The sequence below is a fragment of the Daktulosphaira vitifoliae genome, unplaced genomic scaffold (assembly GCF_025091365.1).
Source record: "Daktulosphaira vitifoliae isolate Bord-2020 unplaced genomic scaffold, ASM2509136v1 Scaffold_3, whole genome shotgun sequence".
NCBI lineage: Eukaryota > Metazoa > Arthropoda > Insecta > Hemiptera > Phylloxeridae > Daktulosphaira > Daktulosphaira vitifoliae.
Window position 1 is genome coordinate 24322311 of NW_026099574.1, and position 27117 is coordinate 24349427.

At 23.4% G+C, this 27117-nt stretch overlaps 5 protein-coding genes across 11 annotated transcripts in view; 3 read left to right on the forward strand and 2 right to left on the reverse strand.

Moving 5' to 3' along the window:
• Positions 1–1469: 1469 nt before the first annotated feature.
• Positions 1470–10453, forward strand: LOC126900184 (uncharacterized; the record flags this gene model as incomplete). Its single annotated transcript, XM_050675691.1, has 10 exons — positions 1470–1541; positions 1697–1886; positions 3405–3634; positions 3702–3775; positions 5068–5184; positions 7470–7549; positions 9472–9545; positions 9919–9971; positions 10075–10210; positions 10291–10453. Coding segments are annotated over 10 exons (1080 nt in total), but the record flags the coding sequence as incomplete, so codon positions are not given.
• A 270-nt stretch (positions 10454–10723) lies between these two features.
• Positions 10724–14135, reverse strand: LOC126900181 (DCN1-like protein 4). 7 transcript variants are annotated; one of them, XM_050675688.1, is made up of 7 exons: positions 13925–14135; positions 13134–13227; positions 12524–12646; positions 12320–12464; positions 12146–12254; positions 11214–11421; positions 10724–11144 (listed from the first exon to the last, which is right to left on the reverse strand). In XM_050675688.1, exons 2-7 carry the CDS (start codon positions 13162–13164, stop codon positions 11092–11094), a joined length of 669 nt encoding a protein of 222 aa, XP_050531645.1. In that variant the 5' UTR covers positions 13165–13227; positions 13925–14135; the 3' UTR covers positions 10724–11091. The 7 variants fall into 7 exon arrangements, with proteins under 7 accessions (XP_050531645.1, XP_050531644.1, XP_050531643.1 ...); XM_050675687.1 differs by lacking the exon at positions 13925–14135 and adding an exon at positions 13877–13896 and having other exon boundaries at positions 13134–13265; XM_050675686.1 differs by having other exon boundaries at positions 10725–11144; positions 13134–13265.
• A 502-nt stretch (positions 14136–14637) lies between these two features.
• LOC126900179 (cullin-5) lies at positions 14638–22628 on the forward strand. The gene is made up of 16 exons (XM_050675666.1): positions 14638–15023; positions 15431–15640; positions 15720–15902; positions 16858–16999; positions 17688–17908; positions 18060–18153; positions 18212–18342; positions 18425–18592; positions 18674–18808; positions 18871–18995; positions 20357–20487; positions 21310–21482; positions 21551–21712; positions 21797–21915; positions 21995–22118; positions 22203–22628. The coding sequence occupies exons 1-16, from the start codon at positions 15006–15008 to the stop codon at positions 22395–22397; spliced, it is 2331 nt and encodes a 776-aa protein (XP_050531623.1). The 5' UTR covers positions 14638–15005; the 3' UTR covers positions 22398–22628.
• A 243-nt stretch (positions 22629–22871) lies between these two features.
• LOC126900183 (protein sarah) lies at positions 22872–25450 on the reverse strand. Its single transcript, XM_050675690.1, has 5 exons — positions 25208–25450; positions 24817–25038; positions 24586–24759; positions 24317–24485; positions 22872–23311 (listed from the first exon to the last, which is right to left on the reverse strand). The coding sequence occupies exons 2-5, from the start codon at positions 25024–25026 to the stop codon at positions 23190–23192; spliced, it is 675 nt and encodes a 224-aa protein (XP_050531647.1). The 5' UTR covers positions 25027–25038; positions 25208–25450; the 3' UTR covers positions 22872–23189.
• Positions 25451–25543: 93 nt separating this feature from the next.
• The window catches only part of LOC126902090 (uncharacterized), a 5642-nt gene continuing 4068 nt past the window's right edge, over positions 25544–27117 (forward strand). Inside the window, exon 1 of the mRNA XM_050679113.1 lies at positions 25544–25742. The gene's annotated coding sequence lies outside the window, so the exon portion shown is untranslated. The remainder of the gene's footprint in view (positions 25743–27117) is intronic.

Genomic DNA, 27117 nt, shown 5'->3' on the forward strand with positions numbered 1-27117 from the left:
GGCCACGACAATAATGCACTTCTATTTTTATATGTCACACCAGTCCGTTTTTTTAGATTGGGTACATTTTATGGAATTTGTCACAAGAAAACTTTTTTAAATCGTCAAACTGACACAACATTTATTTTACTCAAGCAATAGTCCGTTTTTATGTAAAAAATTCTCATTAAATGCAACGAAATCAATAACAAATCCAACAAATCACAATACACATATCCTTGTATATTAGCCTTTTTCTTTCACCACTTACTACAATTACTACTTTCAAATAGAAAGAGAAACCATTAGAACCTACGTTTAATACAATGTAAGATGTACCTCGGTATAATTATACGCAATAAATTGTCTACCTAGGTATACGTTGCTATATATTGTATACCAAGGTATACAATACAACACTACGCTATATAAGCTCGAGAAACACTGACCTTACACTGCTCCTACATACACCACTTTTCCATCAAAGAGTTGGGTAAATAGTTCACATTGCTCCACTGATTGGTTATATATAATGTCTCAACTTAGCTTCTATAATAAAATCTATATAGTTTTTTTTTCTTAGTGAAATCATAACCAGGACCGTATTCAAGATTTTGGCGTAGGGTAGCTAAATAAATTTTGGTGACCCCAAATTTTTTCAGAATTGCTCTTTATGTAATATTGAGGATATTATAATATAATATTCATCTCAAGTCAATTTTTGTTTGTCCAAACTTAAATCTAACTTATGATAATGATCTTAAAATAAGAGTAAAGAACATAAAATATCATAGTTATTAGAAAAATTTTTTGATCGACAATATTTATATTTGTTTTTAATTTGATTTGTTCTTTAATAATGAGTTTCGCCCTTAAGAATTCATGGAGGACTATTCAAATTACCCCCTAAATACGGCCTCTCATAATTGTACATTAATATAATAAATAATGTTCGTATGTTCATATATTCATAACTTATGATTAAGATGATATCTTAAAGAAATTATAGCGAGTGTGAAATTCATAACTAGATAAAATAATTTAAAAAAATTCCTATAGGAGACTTAAACCCTCCTCTCATCACATAGTCACCTACTGATATGCTGCGCTTTAAATATATTATGATGTACTATATTATATATTTATATTTATGGGTTAACGCCGGTTTTTTAATAAATAACAAACTATTGTTTAGATATCCAACTAAAAATATTTTTATTTGGATATAATTACTTTCAGAATTATTCTAACAAAATGTATTAATGCATACAATTATAAGCCCTTACAAAAAAAATAAACAAATTAATATTATACAGGTAACAATGGTAATATATTGTATAGTTGTTATAACAACCAAAATACTAATTTATCAAATTATTTATACAAAAATATTCATGTTAGCACTAGTTTACCAATGAACTTTTTATAAAATCTATTTTATATATAATTTTTTTTTTAATTACGCTAATAAAATGGATAAAAAAAAAATTGTGGATATGAAAAGTAAAAATATCACATTTTTGTCACAATCTTTACTTTTCAATATCAATGAAAACGTTGAAGTAAGTAAAAAAAAAAATTATTGGTATAAAATAATAATTTTAACACATTATAGTTTGTAATACTTAAAATATTTTTGAATAATATATCAGGGAGGAACACCTCTATATTTTAAAACATTTAATTTCTTCTTTAAATTAATTGATTTTATTTTCAGTTTTTATATTTGAACAACAATAATATCAAGGTAATACCTGATGAATTATTTATCAATTTCCCAAATCTTATATGGTTAGATTTAAGATGTAACAAAATACGTAAAATACCCAGAAGCATTGAGCAACATCAAAGTTTGCAAGTGTTGTTGTTGGGTAAAAACAATTTAAAAGAGTTGCCTAACACGCTTGGTAAGAAAGTTTTTTATTAATTTATGCTATAATTGAGGACATTAATACCAGAACTAATTATTGAACAAATTTTCAATCTATATTATAATTTAAAAGTTTTGTAATAAGACAGCCGCTAGGAACTGACAATTGATTATAGAAAGTGAACCGGAAATCGTGTAAAAAAAGTGGAATGGAAAGGGAGGATTAGAACCCACGACCCAAGGCGTCTTAGAGAGTTACCTTACTACAGGCCATCGTGCATTTATGAGTTTAGTCCCGATACACTTATATATATCAATAACCTGAAAACAATATACCCTGTCAGTAATAATATATAGATTTTGGTGAATAAGCTCTTAATATAGATTTTAATTTTGGCATATTATTAGTTTTGGAAAGGTACTAAATTTTCAAAATTCTGAATTATGTGAATTTATAAATTTTGTTAATTTAATCCGAACACACCATCAGGCAGTACAAATGTTTATTAATTAACTTGAAAACTAGTAATATGTTTTGCCAAGATTATAGTTATAGGGATTAGGGAAGTTTATCCCTCTTAAAACGAAAAATATTTCTGTGTTACTATGTAATCCTTCAACAAAGTTGCATAAAATTAGAACCTAGTAAGACAAAGTGACCTAAACAAAATTTATAAATGTATATAATTTACAATTCTGATGATTATAGTACACATTAATTAAAATAGTTTAAAAAACGTGAAATACAATAGAGAATTTTAAAGTATCGACGTGATGTTACGAATCATAAATTATGAAAGATTATGATTCGCGTAAATTAAGTACTGAGGAATTAATCAAGAAGTATTAATGATATTTTATAATGTGTAAAGAGTATGTAAGTCACTTTTATCAACTTTTTCAGAGAGAATTTTTAAATTTTACAAGAATTAACTTCATTTTAGGAATTTTAGGAAGTAAAAAAGTGAAACATTATCATTACGTCTAATAATCAGTCATTAAAGCGGACATTTCGTCCATTTTAATTATAATTTTTTTTTATTCATGCCTAGTCGAAATTTATTTATAATGTTCCCTTAAAAAATTAAAAAGTTAAATCCTGTTAAATATAATACATTTTTTTAAATTATAGATGTAAAGTGTTCTATCTTATCGGTAAAAAGTTATAAAATAGGAGTTAGTTGAGTTATATTTTTATGTAAAATATTTAAGGTTTCTTTTCAGTTTTTATTTCAATATTTAGATAAACTTTTAGTTGCAAAACCGGTATACTAAGGAATGGTTCAAACACTCGTTAAATTTAGCATGATTCTGATTACTATATTTTGCAAAGTACTACTTAGTTTTTTTGTGTGTATTATTATAAAATCAGTGGCAGGTTAACTAAAAATTCGGAACATGAAATTTAATGAGACTTGCTCACGTAATTTCATATATCATGAAGACCAATGGTTACTACTCATTAAGTGAAGATATTTTATCCAGGAGTACATTAAAAAAAAATAATAACATTTATAATAAAATGGTCATGTAATAGTATAAATACATTTTTTAGGATCTATAAGTAAACTCAAAGAATTAAATGTTAGTGGAAATCCTATAGAATATCCAAGTAGAGATATATTAAAAAAAGGTTCCAAATATTTAATTAAATACTTACAAGAACAATGGTTCAACGAAACCAATCAATCATATTGTGCATTCAATAATAATCTAGAAGAAAATATTAAAATAAAGGATATTTCAACATCAGCTCCTTATATGTTTAAAAAACAAAATAAAAAAGTAGGTCATTTATCTTTAATTGTTCTATAAACAATGTTTTTTAATTAAAATTTTTAATTTTCAATAGATACAAGGTGGCATTTTCAATAAAGCTCGGTTGATGGAGAGATACAGTTGGCCAATGATATTTTTGACTAATTGGTGAGATAATTGTATTAAATATGCTGGATTGATTTAATCTCCTTCTTAAAACTGTACAAAACTGCATCTAGACAATTTTTTCGGAATATTCCAAAATATGTATATAGAGTTATTTAATAAAAAAATTTAAATAATTTTTCTATTAGTGTCTTTTAGCTACATGTTTTTCTCAATTTATCAATCATGAAATACTCTTTATGTTCATCCCTTGTACCCAAATTTATATTTTCAAATACTATTTACACAAATAATTTGCTAAATAATAAACTAAAGCTATTACCTATAAGAACTAATTGATCTAATAAATAATAATAATTATCTAATTAAGAAAATGACTTATCGATAACAACTTTTGGACCAATATTTTAGTAGTTATTAACATTTTAATACTTAGGTAAAAGTACGTTCAGTAAATGATTAGAGATAAAAAATAATGATACCAGCGTTAAAATGTTATTTTTAGTTTTAACTTCAGTTAAAACTAAGTTAGATCCAGTCTTTTAGATCCAAATTTTAATAATTATAATCGAGTCTGTCCTAAATGTTAAACCTGGGCATTCTTTTAAAAATATGATTTGTTTAGATTTTTATAAGCATTCTACATTTTTGAAAGAGTTTTTAACAGTATTTTAAAAATATTCTACAGCTGTTCATATGTTTTAGTAGTTATTTCCCATAATTTTTACCAAGTTTTACAACACTTATACTGTTTTTCACAAATTATCAAATTCTTCAATATGTAATTAGACTTTTAACTCGAATACACACTTAAACATTTAATTGATATATTTTTGAAACAATTTTATAGACATTTTTTTTTCAAATAAATTAAAAAATAAAGTTAATTTTGCTATGTAGTCAATGTGTTATGGAATCATTAGATCATGTGTAATAATTGTGTATTTTTCATAAAACTTTATTTGAGTTATTAACATTTAAAACAATTTTATAGTTGTTTTACTTTGGTATCAAGGAATGCTTAGTACTCCCAGTTATTTTAAGGTCTACAAAATGTTTAAAAAGTGTTATTTGCGATGTTTCAGTTAAATTTATTTCAGTCTAATAAACCGATTACTAATTTTGATTTTGTTATGATATTAATTTATGATAAAACTGATATAGTAATTTAAAAATATTACATAATACAATTGTATTATGAAATTATAGTATAAATTGCATGTCACCTCGGCTTAAATAATTTTAATACCCTTAAGTTTTTAATTGAATGTGCGGTTTATGTTGTTTTATAATTTACCCAAATGAATATAATTGCTATAATTTTAAAATTATAGGAGCAGTGATCGATTAGTTACTGATAGAGATGTGAGACTGAAGGAACTTGAAAGACTCTATAAAGATAAACGCAAAACTTTGCTAGAGAAACAAGAAAGATGTCTCCAATCTTTCAAGTAATATATCAATAATGTACTTAAAAATGTATATTAGAAATTTTGTGAACATTTTTATAAAATAATATTACCATATCGTATTACCTTTAATATTCATATTAATCTACCAAAATATAAAAAATTATTAGAGTTAATTATCCCTAAAAAAAAAAAGGAAAATTTTAGTATGCAAAAATTAATATCACTTATCACTGAAGCAACTAGATATTATATGTGAGGGCCTTCTTTATTATTAAATAAAAACATTTTTTATGACTGGAAGAAAAAAATATATTGATATCAAGTTATGTTAAACATATTTGTTTCCAACCGTAAATAAGTGAGTGCCAAATTTTTTCTATTGATGAAGATTGCCAGCATTCATTGGTTAAATATTTTTTTTTAATAATTAAGAAAAAACATAGGAAAATTGTACAAAAACCTAGTTAACAATAGTTCTTGACTAAGTTTTAAATTTTCTTTAAATATAATGATTTACAATGGCGGTTCGTGGGTGTTGGTGATATGAAATCAACTTTAAATTTAATACCGCTAGTCGTAAGTATAAAAAATTGTCAAATTAAATATAATAAAGTAAAACACAAAACACAAAACTCATATTATTATTTTAAAGATTGCAGTAAAAATTCGAAAAAAAAAAATAATAATAACGATCATACTATTATAACAACCGATAACGACAAGCAGTTAATTCTAAAAATAAATTACCCAATTTAGTAGTATACTAATATTTTACAGTATTGACGATACTGCCAGTCGTCCAAATTGCTCGTGTGTGTATGCGTACCGCATATACTGAGAGAAACAACTCTTACGTTCGCACAGGACAAATATATTGTAACTATTTTACTATTTAAAAATTAGCATTTTTAATAAAAATATAAAATTAAGAATATACAATTAATTTTCTTCTTTTAATTAATTTTAACAGGGATTACGATCGTCCCATCATCCAAGCCACGTGCCGCAACTGATCATAAATATATATATATATATTTACAAATACAGTTTGAGTTTTTATTGACAATGTCATATTATTAATAAAATAAAATCAAATATGAAATACTTAATTTCATGTATAATTTGTTTAATACACTATAATATAGTGTACTTAACAAATTATAAATAGGTTAGATGAGGTACTGATAAAAGTAATAGGTAAAAATGCGTTTGTTAATATTTTGAAATAGGACATTTTACTGACTTACGAGAATGTAATTGTCTTCGTGCGGAAAGCATAATGTTTTTTTTATAGAACATGCTAAAAGAGTTTTGCCCTGGATCCTGTGAACTGTAGAAACGACCCAATCTCATGTATACATTAAATACAAATTAATGTATACATATAATGTACTACATTACTATAGTCTAAAAAATAAACCTTTTATAACCGCATAAGACCCATTGAAGTCTAAACATTATTAGTAATAATAAGGGTTACTTTATGCATTTAAAAAATATATTTTTGTTATCTTGAGTACATTATTAATAAATAAATATTCATTTTACTGATAAATTAGTTCAAGTTTATTATATCGAACTTTTTATTTAAAATTGATGATAAAACTATAATATTTATGCAATTAAAACATTTTATAAAATAAAATGTGTTATACATTTTTAGCGGCTGTGATGTTAACGATATTATTAAGAACGTTATTATCTTATTAAATTAAAAAATTATCACTACCTAGTTAAGAAATAATTTTTTTTTTAATCAATGTATTTATTAGCTTCGATATAAAGCTGAGAAAATGTTAATTTTACTATCATGTGTTTTTTTTATTATTTAAAACTGAAATAGTAGACTATAGAAACTTTTAATTAAAAATAAATGACAAACGTTTAAGTTAATTTCCGAAAATTTGAACGAATTTTTGTCTAGTAAAACAAAATGAACAAGTTTACATTAGTACGTTACATAAATGCCTTACTTCCCTTGAATGAAAATTGTGTTAAAAACACAAAAACGCGACAAAAGTCTCTGTGGTTTAGATAAACAGTATTTTTTTGTCATTTAATATTTAGTTTTTGTGACTTTAGACCTTTTGTAATGGGAATTACTATATTATCGTCTCAATAGTTAGTGTTATTAATCTTCTTGCATAAATTAATTATATTTTCAAAATATTAAAAATTTTTGCTTTAAAAGCAAAAACAAAAGTGTTATACAAAAGGTTGGGATTTATTCAAATATTTTTTTTTATTATAAAATTAATTAATTTAAATTATTAGAAACAAGAGTAAGATACTTAATTAATATTCATTTTGAATATATTTTTAAGAAACAAAGAATTATTGAAAGGCTGGAGATATAAAGCAAGACAATTACAATTAATAGAAAGTGATTCAAAATATCAAAACTGTAAGTATAATTTTAAGTACTGAATAGTAAAGTATTTAAGGTAGGCACAGGGCATTATGACACGCCTATTTCAGAGGTACTATACTTTAATTTTGAATTAGGAAATTTCATTCGTATGTTAAATTTGCAAAATAAATTAAAAAATTATGCCCTGACACAGGGACGTTATTTATTTTCACAACTAAAATTTGGATTTTTACTGTATCATAGATTACATTATATGATCCGGTATGGCTCAGCCTAGTGTGGTTTTAGCTTGATCAATCCTGATTTGTATTAAACATTTATACTAGGTAAATGCCCAAAATGCCTCAGCTATAACGTCACAGCCGTAATGCAGATATAAACCACATTTTTTAATGTAGTTACACAAAAAATACATTTTTGTAGTGCTTATTTAGTAAACATTTCAATAATTTATTAAGAAAATAGGACTAATAATAGTTTAACCTTGGGTTGTAGATATATTCTGTCGGAAACCAGAATATTATTATCAACTAATGTTCTTACTTAATTTGTAGCAAGAAATATTTTTTTAAGTGGTGAGCAAGAAAAAAGATTATGAAATTGTGTATCGCGGCATCCCTTTAATGAAATTTACCGTAGGCCACTAGTATAGATGATGTATCTTTTGATACATCATCCCAACCCAACCAACCAAACCCAACCGATGATAGTATAGACGACCCGGAGTACTTTCAGGGTCGTATTAAATGGATAGCTTAAGAGAAAATATTCCTCTAAAAATTTAATGGCTTGAATCTTAATATTAGTGATTAAAACCTAAAAATATTGTCAACATATATTGTACGCTCGATTAAATTTTTATTTATCGCTAATGTGGTAGTTGGTCATTAGAAATATTATTATTAACAACATAAATGAGAAGTTTTTATAAAATTTTACATTAAAGTTAATTGTCAAAGCTCTGAATTATATGCATCTATAAATTGTGTTAATTTAATCCGAACACACCATCAGGCAGTTTAATTATTTATTAATTATCTTGAAAACTAGTAATGTGCTCTTACCAAGATTATAGTTATAGGGATTAGGCAAATTTATCTCCTATTAAAACGAGAAATATGTAACTATGTAATCCTTCAACAAAGTTGCATAAACTTAGAACCTAGTAAGACAGAGAGCCAAACAAAATTAATAAATGTATATAATTTACAACCTCGATGAAAATAATTAATAACTTCGATTTGAATATAATTTTATAATCAAACAATTCATACTATAAGATTAATAAAATTTTTTTTTGCTCATCAATATTATTTAAAGGGTGATCATAAAAAAAATTAGGGGCACCAACAGTCATGTAGTTACACCGTCCTAAAATTTTTAGAAGGCATCCGAAATAATTTGTACTTGTGTTGATTGCAAATAATTGTTTTATTTTACAAGAACTTAAATTTTGAAAAATGTATATTTAACTAAATATTTAGGATAAGTAAAATAAATTTAAAAATTATGCACAGCATTTCAAAAGTATCATGCTATAGAGGCTTATTTTTAAATATTTCATTATTAATAATGAAGTTATTCATTTTTGAATAATTATTTGATTTATTACATTTTTGTTCAACATAAAAAAATAACCACTTTTTCAATAAAATTAAAATTATATAAGCGTAAATAGTACATGCTATTAGTTTCCCTAAAAATATTCAATTTATTTTTGATTATCAGTAGATTCAAGAAATAAAAAGTTAGAATTTATATAATTAAAATTTGTATATTAATCGAATATTCATAGAATAATAATTTATTGTAACATTTAATTTGTGGAGTAAGATGAATTAATTTTGGTGTCCCTAGAAATTAGCTGCCTGAAGCAAATGTTTCAGGCAATGTTAACCAATAAGTTAACACTTTAAGGGGATGTTACCTCACCTAGATAAAGTTATATTTTATAGATACCGGACTTGAAGCACCATTTGGACTTGATAAAAAGAATCTTAAGACAATATCCAGAAAAATGTACAACAAAGTAATTAATTATAGTATATAAGATTTAATAATTTTAATATCATTTTATAATATGCAACTTATTTTTTAAATAATAATCACACTTTTTTTATTTTAAGAAGGTACTATATTATAATTTGTATAAAAATATCCCTTTTGGTTTGTTTGAATATTTTTTTTTTCCAATATGAACCTTTTTTTATTTTTAATGATATGCAAAAAATTTTTGGACTGTTGCAATGCATTAAGAGCGAAGGTTATTGTAATAACAATTTGATTTGTTAAAAATTTTCTTGTTAAGAAATAAATTTTTTTATGAAAAAAATTATCTATTAAATCAATAATGCTATACTTGATGTAGAGTTATAGAGTTGACAAAAATCTTTATTTTTTAGGAAATAAATGAGACTTTGAAAAATACTAATACACCAATAACATTTCCTAAAAAGTAAGTGTTAAATAATTAAAAATATTGTTAAATCCATAAATGAAAAAAAAAATTTTATTTAATTGTTATTGTTTTTTACAATTAAATACAATTTAAAATTCAGATTTGATTTCGATTTGGAAATGTCTAATATATATCAATTGTTGACTAATATAAATACAAATATGATTGGATATGACAGCCAAAATGACAATAAGGATAGAGTTTTGATGTCTAAGGTTGAAATTGAAACACAAATGGTATGTTTATTGAAAGTTAAACACATAAATTTATACATTAAAAAAGTATTTTTATAAATTCTTTCTTTGTATATTACTAGTTACAGGATATTCAAAAACGTATTGCTAATTTAAAGTCATGTGTCATAAAATAATCAACACTTTATATTTCAAGAATTTATTAATAATGTAACTTACATTCAGATGAATTTATTTAATTTATTTTTATTAGACAATATATTTATTAGAAAAAATATCTGTAAAATAGATAATTTATTAATGTTTAGGTAAATTTGTTGTACAAGTTATTAAAGTTGTAAATTTTACATTTGCTTAAATTAGATAAGCATTATATATTTGCAATTTAAATTAACATTTTACATTGAAAATTCATTCGGTATAATTATAATAAATACACTTTGAAAATATAAAACCTGTACATTTAAATACTTTAATAAGCATTATGAAATTTATTATAAAATTCAATTTGTGAAATTTATTAATACTAATATCTATTTATAGTTTATGTACATTAGAATATGGTATATTATGTGATTATATTAAGATCACAATTTTGAACTTTATTATAATACATACTAAAATATATTTCACATTTAATTTTAGGCTTTAATAATGTATACAGACAGAGAAATACTATTTGAATTATATGATGAATTTAATAAATTATTCATAAATATATATAAAAAATAAATACAATTTTAGTGTTATATATTTTTTAAAGCAATTTTATTATTGTGTACTATGAATTGAAAAAAAAAAATCTCCATGAGAAAATAAAAAGCATTATAGAGATCAACTTTATTAAATAGATTTAATTAGATATTTGTAACATCGGTCCAGTACCAAGTATCTCTGGTTTGTGTCATGTAAGATATTTTTTTTCAGCTGTCATTATTTTTTAACCAGTCTACAAATTCATCTAACATTACAGGCCCTACATAAATAAGTTGAATATTAATTTAATGCTGATAAAAAAAAAAATTAGAGAAAGTTGTTTACTTACAAGCTCCATCTATATCATAATTGGATAAATCTGTACTAATTGACCTAGAAAATTCTAGAATATTGCACCATTGATCTTTGTTGATAACTCTATACTTGGATTGATCTATAAACTTAGCGAATAACGAGTAAAGTTTCCATTGTTTGCCAAGTAATAAATTTAGCATCAATTTTGCAGTTTCTATGTCCATACTTCTTTGATCTTTATCCTAATTATTTAATAAGAGAAATGACAATAATTTATTGTTAATTAATAATAAAGTATTCCATGAAAAATAAAAACTTAAAAAATATACCATCAAATTGGCTAATTTAATATCTATTAGATCTATTATTATCGTTCAGATGTATCAATCTACAGCACTAGTTAAATGTTTACAAGTAATTTTAAGAAACATACAACATTTGATCATAATTATTAAGTAATGAAATCTATAAAATATTTAACTAACTCATGTGGTATTATGAGTATATTCTCTGCAGTAAATTATTTTTATCACTATGTGCGAGTACCACACTAAAAGTGTGATACTTTCTAATAGAATAATTATGTATTTTTAGTGATCTGCTATTTTACATAGTACACATTTGAAATATTATGACAACCAAATTCATGGCTGTATTTATAGGGAGGCGTTCAAAGGAAACAAATCTCACCAAAATAAACGTGGCTAACAAATTGATTGATTAGTCAACAAAAATAATACATATGATAAAATTAAGAAAAACATATTTTTATTCCCACTAGAATGTCTAAATACGTATTTTATTAGATTAATAGCATATTAAGTTTTATTTAATATATACAATTTATTTATTTCATCAAGTTTATTTTTTGTATTTAATATTGAAAATAGACTCTCAAATAAACTTAATTTCATTTTTTTACTTAGATAAAAAAAAAAAAAGAATAATTGTAACATATTAACTTACTCTAGCAAAATCATAAGCATATCTATAAATACTTTTGAACATCATTGGATCATTAAAGCAAAGTCTTAAAGAATCTAATTTACTTTGTAACTTTTTTATAGAATCACATCTAAAATTAATTATATAAATTAAATAATGTAGTTTACATTATAAAAAAGTTAAGGGTCAACATACTGTAATTCTGTAAACCCTTTTAACCATTCAGAACTTGAAAAATATCCCATTGATTTTGCATTCATTTTCCAAGCTAATACAAGCATTACTAGATCTTCTGGGTCAACTCCAATATCCAAGCAAAATTTTTCCATTCCTTCAGGACCTAAGCAAATAAAAAAAAAATTATTGAATTTAAAACATTAAATTTCCTTTTTAATTTACCTAAGGTATCATTTGAATCATTAGTATATTTATGAAACCAACTTAAACATTTTTTATGATTAAAAGCCACCATCATTTCTTCTAGTCTGCTAGGTGTTCTTTGTGTACTGTAATAAAAATTATCTAAATAAATTATTTTAATTAACATAATATATAATTTGACTGTAAAACAGAATAGTAAAAACTTTTTTTTTTTTTTTTTTTTTTTTTTNTTTTTTTTTTTTTTTTTTTTTTATTAAATATTGTCAATATTTTTTTAAGTATTGTAGGACAACTTATTGATTATCTTTTTATTAAAATTAGCAATTGTTATCATTAAAAAAATATAATCATATTTATATAAAATTATTGTAAGTCAACATTAATATACAAACTTTAAACTGAAAGCATTTTTTTGAATATCAGAAGTAAAAACTGTTCATTTATTAAATATATTTTTTATAGATCACAAATACTAATTTTGATAATGATATAAAATTTCATATATAGAATTAACCTAATTATGTTAGATTAATTATCAAATGTATACAAAAATTCAGTTTAATTTAATTTAAAGGCATATAATTGCCATAAGAATTACCTACTATTTTCAACAAAATAAACAACAAACCTTGTAAAACGTCGTTTTGGAACTGATGCATTCTCAGCGGTATTAATTTCTGCAGTACTGCGGCGTTTTCTTGCCATTATTTATCAAAACTTAACTAATTAAATATATTAGTTAATTTATGATGTATGAAAACTAGAAAAGACCAAAGATTATATTTCCTTACAAGTGTGACAAACTATTCATAGAAATATAATTTAAAAATAAAAAAATAACCAATGATTTTTTTTTTATCACAAAATATATAATTAGATTCAGAAACAAAAAATCTCTCAGGATAAATCTCCTAGTTTAAGCTAGATTGTGCTAGAAAGATGATTTTAATAAAATATATATTATCATTAAATTTGATATCCTATTATATAAATAAGCATTAAAACTTGTAGAGGGGTTAGGTGAAGAAAACATAAATGAATGAGGAAATTGGTAATTCATTATTCTTTCTAGAATATTCAGTAGATTTTACTTTAAATAAGACAGTTCAAATTCTCAATTTTATAGTTATGTTTATAACTATATTTTAAAATTAAATACTTATGTAATTTATTTTTAAAATATATTTACAATTACCCCATTTGTTTACTTTTATCTCACTAGATTCTAGTTTTGATTATATACTACACATACTGAGATAATAGTAAAAAAAGCAAAAATACTAATTTAATAAATTGTTTAATTAACCACATGTATGATTAACAAATAAAAAAAAACAAAACAAAACAAAACCATTTTAAATGAAAACTTACTTCAAAGTAAAATCTGACTTNACAAAACCATTTTAAATGAAAACTTACTTCAAAGTAAAATCTGACTTCGCAGTGTAAAAAAAAAGATAAGATAAATACTTATATAATTATTTAACACAGGAACTTAGATTTATTTAATTAAATATCAAACTACTATTTAAGACTTAGATTTATTAACTTATTCTATAAATAATAAATTTTTATGTTTAAATTTTTTAAGAAATAAAATAGAAAACAATTACTTTAATAATAAAACTTTTAGAGAAATAACATACAATTATATCCAGCTGCCTACAATATGATTGTAAGATAAGAGATTAGAAACCTTGTGACAGCTATTCCTTAACATACCATTTACCACTTACCATTAATACATAACTATATCTAATGTGGTAAATCTGTTTGTAGTATAAAGACTGATTATTTGAAAGACATACCGCGCTCTATTGGTAACTTTTTATACTATGTCGTATCTGTTTTTTTGGTAATATTTTGAACAATTTCAAATATTATTTTAACTTACTACTGTTTGCCAACAGGTTCGAATCTCTGAATTTATTATTAGATGGCATAAACAAAATTTCTGAGAAATTTGGTTTAAAAGATTAACCTGTAACTTATATGTAAATTTCCGTCTATTTTATTTCGAATAATTCTCGGTAGTGTTATACCTTTCTTAAATCCGGCGTGTATTGCTAAATGGAATTCTGTCACAAGTTATAAAAAAATTACTCCTCTTAAAACTTTTTAATAATTTAAATTATTTTATTTAATTGTTGTTAATGGCTTAATTATTAAATAATATCTATGTATTTAAAATATTTAATATAATAAGTTCAATTTATGTTTATTTGGAGCGCTAGTGAAGTTACTAAGAGACCAGATTATGATTATAAGACTGATATTTATTTTCTTACCAACAGCATTATCTACACCACTTTAAAAGGTGTTAACTGTGAAATTTTGATTATGTGAATCTTAAAATTTGTAATCTAATGATTTTGAACAAAAAGTCTGTTATTATTTATTTTGTAAATTATTATTTAAACTATTTATATTTATTCGATTGTAAAATTATTTACAATCAACCTTTAATTTTCAAAAACAAGATTACCAATAAAAATAAGTCATGTCCCAAATATTAAAGGTAAATAATTTTATAAGTTACTTAAAAATAAGTAAAACGTATTTGTTAAATAATTTCTTCTGTAATAATGTCTCTGAAAAAAAAAAATGAAATATTTTAATTTACAATAAACAGTATTATTAGCAGTTTCTCAATAGGTATCTGATTAAATTTTTTATATTATTTACTTTAATTTTATATTAGACTTAATATAGAGTTCAAAATATAATGGATATACTTGATGTAAACTAAAAAAAATTCAATTTTAATTTGTACTTTTTCTATTAGTTAAAACCTATGAAGTGACTTATTTTTTTCCTTGTTAGAAATAACTATTCAATTCTACCTGAATATCAAAACAAATTAAATTAAAATAAATGGTATTCTATTATATTCTTGTATATGTGTATACGTGTATGTTTTAATAGGATAAATGTTTGGTACGATTTGAAGAAAAATGGCCTGAAATGCGACCAGTTGTTTTAAAACTCTTACAACAAGAACCTGTTACTCAAAATGAATGGCAAGATTTGTTTTATGCTGTTCATCTTGTATGCTTATGGGATGAACAAGGTCCAATAAAAATGAGACAAGCTTTGAAAACTGATATAATGGAATTTATAAAAAAAGCTCAGCAGGTATATATTTAAGTTTATTCATTAATTTATTTATATTTGATGTAAAAAAGTATTTCGAATTAAAAATATACACTTGTAGCGGGTGATGGCACATCAAGAAGACCAAGCTTTACTTAAAGCATATATTTTAGAATGGAGAAAGTTTTTTACACAATGTAATTATCTTCCAACACCATTTAGACAATTGGAAAATGCACTAACTGGAAAGCCTTCTACTGGTAGCAAAAAACCTAATACTGATAAGGACTCTGTTGTGAGAAAGGTAAAACATTTATAAAAACTTAAATAATTTAAATTTAGTTAAAACTGGTTTCTAAATTTACGTTATTAATGTAAACATATTATTTATGTTTTTTTAGAGTAACACTTAATTGAATAAGATATTATATCATTATTTTATATGTGTATTGTTGTTTTAAAATAAAACAAATTAAATTTATAATTTTTTAGTAAAAATTGATCATTTATTTTTATTTACTAACATGCTCTATTTATTATGTAGTTAAAATTTTAAAAATTATGATTTTTTATTTTATCTTACAAAATTACAACCTAGAATTTAAATTATCTTTGTGGTAATACCTTGTAACTTCTTTCTTTTTTTTTAAATGACTGTGGTATTAAAATTTTTACCATTAGCATGTGAATAATTTTTTAAGTAGCATTTTTGTTATTAAGCGTTCATTTTAGTTCCCAATTAACAATTGTATAATATCTGATTATTGTATGTAATTTTCAAAAAAAAATGTAAATGAGATATTTTTATCTAGTTAAATTTGGTAGCAAGTCCATTTTCTAGATACACTTAAGCATAGTTCCAACATTTTAAATTTTTATTTTATTTACTTTTGTCAATACCATGTTATAATTACATAATGGTGTGTTACTAAATGTAGCCCTTCTGTAGCTATAGAATATATAGTAAAATAATTTATAACACACTGTGTCTCATAAAAGATACAATATTGACACATTATTCTGTAACTATTCTGAAAATTATTTTAATAAAATTTGAACATTATTTAAAAGACAAAAAATCAATTGTATTTTAATGTACTATATAGAAGTAATAATAAAATAGAAAAAATGTCTACAAAAAATATTTTATATTTCATAATTATGTAATAAAATTAGAAATAATATTTATATATTTTATATTTATAATTTCATTATTTTATTGCTATGGAATTTAAAATAGATTTGAATTATTTTTTTAGCTTATGTTAGATAGCTGGAATCAAAGTATATTTAATGACATAAAACAAAGACTTCAAGATTCAGCAATGAAACTTGTTTATTTAGAAAGGAATGGTGAAGCTTTTGACTCTCAATTAGTTATAGGTGTACGCGAATCATATGGTATGTGTACAGTTTGATTCTTTTATTTTTGACCACTTAATTTATTTAAAATTAATTCTAATAACAAATTTTTATCGGTGTCTTTTAGTTACATATTTTTCTCAACATTAATCATGAAGTATTTTTATGTACATCTCATTTACCTTATAAGGATGTCAACTTTAATTTTACAAATGGGAAAATAGATAATTAATTAGCTTACATATTAGGTAATGATCTAATTTAAAAAATGACTGGTTGATAACAACTTTTGGTAGAATATTTTTATACATAAGCAAGAAAAGGAGTGAGGCCAAGAAATGTCTAGTAGTAAAAATAGCATTAATCCACTCTACACCTCCAGTCATTATTTTAAATTATTGAAAACTTCTGAAATAATGGCCCAAAAGTTGTCATTTTCTTAATTAGATAAATAAGCTAATTAATATATATATATATATGTTACCATTTTAAAAATAAAAGTTGATATCCTTATAAGGTGAACATAAAAAATACTACTTGACTGATAATTTAAGAATATTAAATAACTAAAAAACTAATAAAAAAATTGTTAAAATTATTATTTTTTCATTAATTTAGTGGTCATTGATAAATGACTTTGTATATTTTTTAACAATCCTAAATTTTAGTTTTATTTACCATCTTTTTTATGTAAAAATGTGAATCTAATTTTATTTTATACTTTTAGTTAATCTTTGTTCAAATCCTGATGATAAGCTGTATATATATCGAGAATATTTTGAAAGAGCTTACATTGAAACAACTGAATCATTTTATAAAGCTAAAGCTCCAGAATATTTAGAAATTAATGGTGTTCAAAATTACATGAAATATGCTGATATTAAACTTCGTGAAGAAGAATTACGGGCTCAAAAATATTTGGAACCCAGTAGTGGATCTGTTCAAATGGTTTGTTTTTATATTTTTTAGAAAACATTTTTTTAAATAATGTTTGTACTACAAATTAGTAGTAATGAGATATAATTTAATTTTAATCACAACAAATATTGTGATTTTTATATATTTCGAAAACAAAATATGAAAGATTTTTTATTTTTAGTTAACTGATTGTTGTGTTGTTGTTTTGGTTTCAAATTTTCGCCATACTATTTTAGCAGAATGCACTGATATGATTAAGAGCAATGATACAGAAAGTATTAATTATAATTTATGAAATAAAATGTACTTTTTAAAAAAATTTTTTTTTTTTAGAATTACAACTGTTATTTAAACTTATGGATCGTGTACCTGATGGTATTTTAAAAATGTTAAAAGACTTAGAAGATTATATTGTTAGTGCTGGTCTTGCAGATATGATGTCATCAGCTGACATAATTACCCAAGTAATTCATAGTGAAATATTAACATTACTCTTTTAATAATTTTGAATTATTCATATATAAATTTGTATAAATATAATTTTAGGATTCTGAAAAATATGTAGAACAACTTCTTTCACTTTTTCATAAATTTAGTAATTTAGTACAAGAAGCTTTTAATGATGATCCAAGATTTCTAACTGCAAGAGATAAAGCTTACAAACAAGTGGTTAATGATACCACAGTATTTCGTTTAGAACTCCCAACAAAACAGGTAAGTTAATATTAATATTATATTTTTAAATGCTATTATTTTATTGTACTCATATGCAAACTTGGCTTGTATTAAATTTAGAATTCAACTGTTAAATGTCAGCCTGAATCAAAGTGTCCTGAGTTGTTAGCAAATTATTGTGATATGTTGTTAAGAAAAACGCCTCTAAGCAAAAGATTAACAGCTGATGAAATTGAAACTAAATTAAAAGATGTGGTATGTTTTGTTTTGAAGAAAAATAAGTATAAAAAATTGATTTATTTAATTTGTTGTTATAGTTACTAGTGTTAAAGTATGTTCAAAATAAAGATGTTTTCATGCGATTTCACAAAGCACATTTAACTCGAAGGTTAATATTAGATACCTCAGCTGATTCAGAAAAAGAAGAAAATATGGTTGAATGGTATAGTTGTCTACTATTTAAATTTTGAAAATATAGCAAAGAATTAGTATAAAGGCGTTATTTTTTTAAATATTAATTAGAGCAGAAAAAACATGAGTAATATAATTATAATGTTAAATGAAAAAACTTGTCAAATCATAATCAAACAATGAAAAATAAAGAACCAAAAATATGTAATACGAATAAGCATAAATTATTGTTAAATATACTAAATATAACATAAAACAATTCTTATTTATATAAAAATAAATTGTGAAAATGATCTAATTAAGAAAATATCTGGTCAATAACAAATTTTGGACCAGTGCTTCAAAAGATTTTGCAATTTTGCACCTAAACAGGAAGAGGAGAGCAGTAAATAAATAACAAATTATAAAAATAGCAACATCCTTGATTCACCTACAATCTATAATTTAATTTGCGAATAACTTCCAAAGTGTTAGACTAAAAGTTGTTATTAATCAGTTATTTTCTTATTACATAATTTTTTCATAAGACTAAATATGTAAAAGAACCATAATATTTTTATCATTAGTTATTTCTCAACTGCTCTTCTTCTCCTGTTTAGGTGCAAAATTGTGAATATCTTCTAAAGCACTGGTCCAAAAGTTGTTATCGACCAGTCATTTTCTTAAATCATTTTTTAGTTTATAAGTTAGTTAAACATATACAGGGTGTTCAGTAAGTCAGGAAACGGGTTTCTATTGTTCTCATTGTTACAAACAATGAGAACAATAGAAACCCGTTTCCTGACTTACTGAACACCCTGTATATGTTTTCATTTAATAAACAAAAGTTGATAAAATTTTAAGAGAGAAAAGAGAAGGGATATAAACAATTTTTTTTGAAAATTATAGAATGTGGGTTAGTATTGTCTTCCGTAAAGAAAAAATTATGTTACGTTTTATATTTTTAAAGATACTGTGTGAGTATAATTAAATAATTACTCTGTGTTTAAAAAATTTCTGTGTAAAATAAGTAGTCAGTTTCTCCTAATGTGTACTGCTTATGGCAGTAAATTATGTATGATCCATTTAAACGTTCAGTGTACAAATGTAATAATTTTGAAATTTTCGATCTTCCTCTAATATTAATTTACTAAGATTAGTTTTTATAAAACTTATCATAAACATTATATTCTTTTAATACTTTATAACTTTTATTAAATCTTATTTAATATTAATAACTAATTTTTACTGATTATAAAAATTAGAATTGAATTTGTAATTTGTAGACTTTTTTCATTTTTGTCATTAGTGTTTATATGTATTTATGTAATATACAGTATTACAAATCCTGATTTTTAACCTTATAAAAAATTTTCTTTTTGTATTAAATAAAATATTATTAATCAATTTTAGGTTAAGAGAAGTTGGAATGCCAGCAGATTATGTTAATAAGTTAGCAAGAATGTTCCAAGATATAAAAGTCAGTGAAGATTTAAATCAACAGTTTAAAGAAACTTATAGGAATCTTAAAGGAAGTATTGCTGGTAATATGAATTACTTTATATGATTATTTAAAACTTTTATTTAATTTGCTTAATAAATTTACTTAAGAATTTTTTTTAGAAATGGTTTTTTTTTATGCAATACATATAAAATTTAATATTGTTGCCACTACTTATAGTCAATAATTATTTTAATCATACTACTGAATTTCAGACTTCTAAAAATAATTTTTAAAGTTTTTGAAATGTTTATTTATTTTGAGTGTCATAATTATTGTTTAATAAAAGTTGTACTCTAGTAGATTGACTTAAATACATTATGGATAGATATATTACTTTAAATAATAAAAATGAAATTCAGAATTTCAGTAGATAAATTTATGAATAATAATTGAAGCCTGGGTATAATATGTTAAGTAAAATTATTTTTTTTGTCACAGAATATTGTTTTACTAAAAAATCTTAATATATTTTTGAGGTAGAAAAAATTCCAGAATGATCCTATCACTCATAATAATTATGTTAAATAATTATCTGTTGATCATTCAATTAATAAAAGCACTTACATAGCCATCTTTATTACAAAAAAATTTGTAAATTGTAACTTAGTACATTATTCTCACCTGGATTTCAACTGATAAAGAATGAAATTAAAAGTTTTGAAATATAAATTAATTTAAAATTACGTATTAATATTTAGAACTTTGTTGTATTTATAAAACTTCCTTTTAAAACTAACAATACAGTAATAAATAGATTAAAATTGAAATTTAATTCAACTTAGGTTTTTGAAAATTATTTCAATTTAGATAGAATTTTGACTGAATAAAATATAGTTGTGAGAAATTTTGTTGAAAATTTCAGATTCAATTAATATAAAAATATTAAATGCTGGAGCATGGTCTCGAGGAAGTGAAAGAGTAACAGTTTCTCTTCCAATGGAGTTAGAAGATTATATACCTGAAGTAGAAGATTTTTATAGAAAAAAACACAGTGGACGTAAACTTCAATGGTACCATCATATGTCTAACGGAACAGTGAGATTTACTAATTTTTTGTCAAATTATAAATCTTGCTTAAAATATTTTTTGTTAATCATGTATAGATAACATTTACTAACGAAATTGGACGTTTTGATGTTGATGTCACAACATTTCAAATGGCTGTATTATTTGCTTGGAATCAAAGACCAAAAGACAAAATTTCTTATGAAAATCTTAGGCTTGCTACAGAATTACCTGATCCAGAACTTCGGAGAACATTATGGGTTAATATTATTATTATATTATTTTGGTTAAATCATTGTCTGTAATAGATATTATTGAACTCAACATTACACTCTATATTACAGTCTTTAGTTGCTTTTCCTAAGTTAAAAAAGCAGGTTGTATTAGTGTCACCTGAAGTACCATCTCCTAAAGAGTTCAATGAAAATACAACTTTTTGGATAAATGAACAATTTTCAATTGTGTAAGTAAAAATAAGAGATAAAAAAATTGTAAATAAAATTCTATAATCATCAAATTCATCTAAAAAATGTTATTTGTAGAAAGAATGGTAAACTTCAAAAAAGAGGGAAAATTAATTTGATTGGTAGATTACAACTATCAACTGAGCGTAGCAAGGAAGAAGATAATGAATGTATTGTTCAGCTTAGGATATTAAGAGTTCAAGTATGTAAAAAAAAAAATATATTATTCATGTATTTAGGTAAAAGTTAATTATGGTCACTAAATTATTTCATAATTATTAAATAGGAAGCAATAATTAAGATTCTAAAAATGCGTAAACAAATATCAAATTGGAAACTTCAAACTGAATTAGTAGACATATTGAAGAACATGTTTTTACCTAGCAAAAAAATGATAAAAGAACAAATTGAATGGTTAATTGAGCATAAATATATGAAACGAGATGAAGATGATATAAATAATTTTGTGTACATAGCATAATTGTCATTCTTTACTTAATATGGTACCATACTTTCTGTGATACTACATTAGACTTTTGTGTAAATTTACATAACTGTTAATGTTTGTTTTCAGTGTTAATTATATATATATTTTTAATTACTTTAGGAATAATCTTGTCAAAGTATTTTGTATGTAATTATATATTTTTATGTACAAGAAAGTAAGCATATAAGTTGTAGATAATTATAATAAAATATTATGATCAATCTATATATGTATACTTTGATTGATTTACAGATACAGGTACATACAACAATTGTTTTTTCAAATAGTAGTAATCTTAATCAATTTTTTTGGACACATTTACAAAACAAAAATATTTTCAAGATACATATTATATATTTAATAAAATAAAATTTAAATTACAAGAATTTTTGAAAAGACAATAAGATTTCTTTTTGATAAACTATAAATAAATGTAAAAAATAATTTCAACATTAATAGGTACTAAAAATGAAAAAAAAAATGTTAGCTTAAAATTATGTACAAGATAACTAAATAACAGTTAAAAAATAAGATGTATTATAGTTATACATTTCTTGGTAAAGTTTTAAAAGACAGTCTTAAGGAGGTAAGTAACTAGAATGAGAGAAAATATCAACATGTAATCAGTTTAAATAAAATGTTTAATTATTATCAACTAATTAACTACTTATACTTTCAAAAATAGTATATAAACAAATATTTACTATTAACTATGAAATAATTGATCATTAAATTAAAAAACATGCTTTTAAGTGCTTAAATTCAGTAAAACAAAAAAGTATAATTTTATTTATCTGGTAACCTCGTGTGAGGAATCGTGACTGTATTTTTATTTCCATAGCCTTCAGCAACATGCAAAACAATCCCTGGTAGTGTATCAGTAGGTGCATGAATCTCATGAGGTTGTCCTAGAAATAAAAAAAGTATGAATTAACTAATGATATAACTTAAAAAAAAAAAAAAAAAAAATTCTGAATTCAAGTAACAACAAATTTACATGATATAGCACACCTTTGAAAATATAATAAATATAAATATGTTATTAGTTTTTTTGTTATTGTTTATTTAAATGATATTGATAATTATAATTTGCTAGCAATTAAAAATATTTTAATTAATATAATAATTATATTGATTGAATTTGCACTCTTTTGAATACAAATCTTGTATTATCCGTATATTCATTGGCACCCCTAATGTCGATTTTCAAGTTTTCAACTGCAAGAGAATTGCCAATTTATATTACTAATTATTATTAATATTAATATTAGACAAAATGATTATATACATACACACACACATTTATATATATAGTATCCCATGAGGTTTTGACATATTACCATAAGAGTATATGGATTTGTCAATACCTCGTTGGACACTCTGCATATACAACTAAAATAATTAATATTACAGATAATATCACAATCAGTACAAGAAGACAGTATCATTTTGAAATAAACAGTCTTAAAGTTTTGACCTACATAAGAGTTACATAGTGTAATAATTTGTATTTATACTAAATTCAAGTAAAATTTTATACAAGTTGTGTGTGTGTATATATATATATATAAATTTTTACAAACTGCCCTTTTGCCTCTCTAATGTGATATCCACAATATTTTCAGTGATAATAATCAGTAAAGGATCACTTTATAAGTGTTAAAATTATCTTACATCATTAAAAAAGATAATATTCGCTAAAAGATTTGAAATAGGATTTATTAAATAAATATTTAAAAGACTGCTTTAATATTACAATTTTCTTTAAAACTTAGTAATTTATGCACTTAAAAATAAACTAAGTCAATCCATTTTTAATATGATAACAATAATGACATCTAATACAACATTTTAAATTTCATTCAAGAGTTGAACTTTTTAGTTTTACTAATAATTAAAAAATATTTATTTACCAGGAGTAAGACTAGCAATTGCTGCAATTAAATCATAATTAATAAGTGGTTCTCCTTCAGCCCTTGGTACCCATCCTTCAGGTGGAGATGCAGGAGGTGAAATCAAAAATTGTTTTACTGGAGCTGGCAATTGTAAATGTTGATCAGCAGCATCCATTGGTGTTACAGGCTAGAAGTTTAATAATTATAAAAAATTTCATTATTTTTCTACTAAAAAAACACTACTCAAATATAAGATTTAAATTTAATTGAATATTACATAAATATACCTGTGCAAAGTAACAATTAATTACTGTGTCATAGAAACGTATTTGATGCATTTGAATTCTAGCATTAGCTGCAGACAATGAAGTACTGTAATTAACTCTAATACGTTTAAAACTTCGAAAATATTGAACAGAAAGAATTTCTCCAAATTTACTAAACATCATTTCTATTTCTTTCTACAAATATTATAAAAATAAAAAAAATTACAAAAACAATTAATAACAAAATACAACTTTTAGATCATCATCTTTAAAAATTGCTGGATCAACATTAGTAATAATTAAAGAAGTCGGTAAATCTTCATCATTCAAATCTTCCAATGATGATTGCTCAGAGGCTAGTGCTTTTTGTAGATCTTTTTGGTTATCATGTAAACTAGGAAGACCATCAATCTCATTTACTATGATTTCTTGATCTTCTATTTCTTTTGGCTCTTCAATCATTTTTCTCAAAAGCTGTGTTATATAATAAGTATATAAAATATTACAAATCAATATAGAATTTTGAGCCTTAATTTGTATTTATAAGTAATGACATCAATTGATATTAGAACTATAATTAATTAAAAAATGTATGATTTTATCAATATAGATTATCTGATAATAAACAACCAATGATACTTACCAACAAGAACTTTTATTTATCTTCAAAACTTGTAATCTTTAACTTTCAAATTTCATCATCTGTGCAAGATAAAACTTGAATTAAACTAGGATGTGACTTCACATTCTAGTATACGACATATAATTATTAATTAATTTGTTAATAATATTTATCACTGTAGTTATGATAAAAATTTTTCAATAACTCATTCAAGAAAGTATAGACTTCCCTACGATTTTAAAGAAAGTCAATATCTTAAGACTAAATTAGCATATCTTAATCAATTGGTGTTGTCAAAGATTATAAAAAATTGATAACAACAGCTGTTCTTATTCATTCTTGTTAAATCATGCAACTGTGTATAAATATGACAAAATTGTTACGTTTAATATTATATGATTTATGATTTTAAATTAAGATTATTTAAACCTAAATAAATAAGGGAGTGTTTATGGTGAAAGCACGGAAGATGCGAATTCTTTTATCCACAAAATTCATGGACGAACTAACTTTTGATTAAAAATGGAATTTTTAGAAAATTATTGAACAAAAAAAAGTAATCAAATATCATTTTTTTCTTTAGTTCTTCCATTCTGATAAAAATTGAACCTGTAAATTATTCTATATTTATTAAACCATGTATTATTTTAAATCATATTTTACCTATAATATAAATAGATATAAAAGCCTTTGGTTGACCAGACTGATTCTCCACATACTCAATCCAAAGGAGTCAAACTTCCTAAAAATTATGATGATTGAAATTTCTTTTATATAAATATTTTAATGAAAGGCAGAACTTAAGTTAGGCATTCCAAATATTTTGTTCAAATTTTACCTAAGCATTTATCGAGCACATAATCAAATGCATTCACATACAACATTATTTTTTTTCAAAAGGAATGCATTCATATTCATATTTACTAAAAATAATGAATTCATGATGATATTCATTCATTTTTTTTGTAAAACAAAAATTGAAATTGGATAGTATTGGCTTATGTTAGGAGCTTAGCTCTTTTAAATTCTTAAAAAAACTTTACATGTTAAATAAAAAATATACTCGACTTTAAATCCTATTTTGTAATTGGCTCCTCTAAGATCAACAGTACTACGCTGGTATTGACTTTTGTTCTCTTTCCTATTCATTCTATTAGGCCGATAAATTTTTTTATTTCTGTTTGACTTTACTCCTCCGGAATACATTCTTTTCTGTCGCACGTCAATATACTAACTTATGTAAAATCAAGATTTAATCTTTAGTTAATCAATACAAAATTATCTTTTACTCATACTATTTTTATCCATTATAAAATTAAGACTGCATAAAGTCCAATTATTTTAATTTTTTAAAAAGTACCCATACATCTCCAATATCAACCCATATATCAAAAACATCGTTTGTCACAAATAATATCGAAGTTATACTTACTATTACTATTTATATATTATAAGGTGCTGAATGAACATTTTATCCTAGTTTAGTTTTTTATAGTCATACATAATTATACAAATATTTCTGGAGGTACTTCTATAGTTAAAATAGGATATCTTACATGGGGGTACAAATTTTTGTGTATATTGGAGTATTTAGAGGGGACATGGGGGCATTTGCACCCTGTCAATGACCGTGCAATGTTAATATAAATATGTTTGTTGACTTTTTTTTTAATAAAAATTAACTAAAAAAGAATTGATAGAAGGAATATAGAGATTTTTTAAGAAATATTTTATTTGTGTCCTCTAATATGAATTTCTCAATATGCTCCTGAGTTGAGTCAAATACATAGGATTGGATGAATTAATTTTAGTTTCGATGCGAAGCTGAGAAGGTATTAATTTTACTATGTTGTGTTTTTTAGCTTCGATGCGAAGCTGAGAAGGTATTAATTTTACTATGATGTGTTTTTTTATTTTTTTTTTTATTTTTT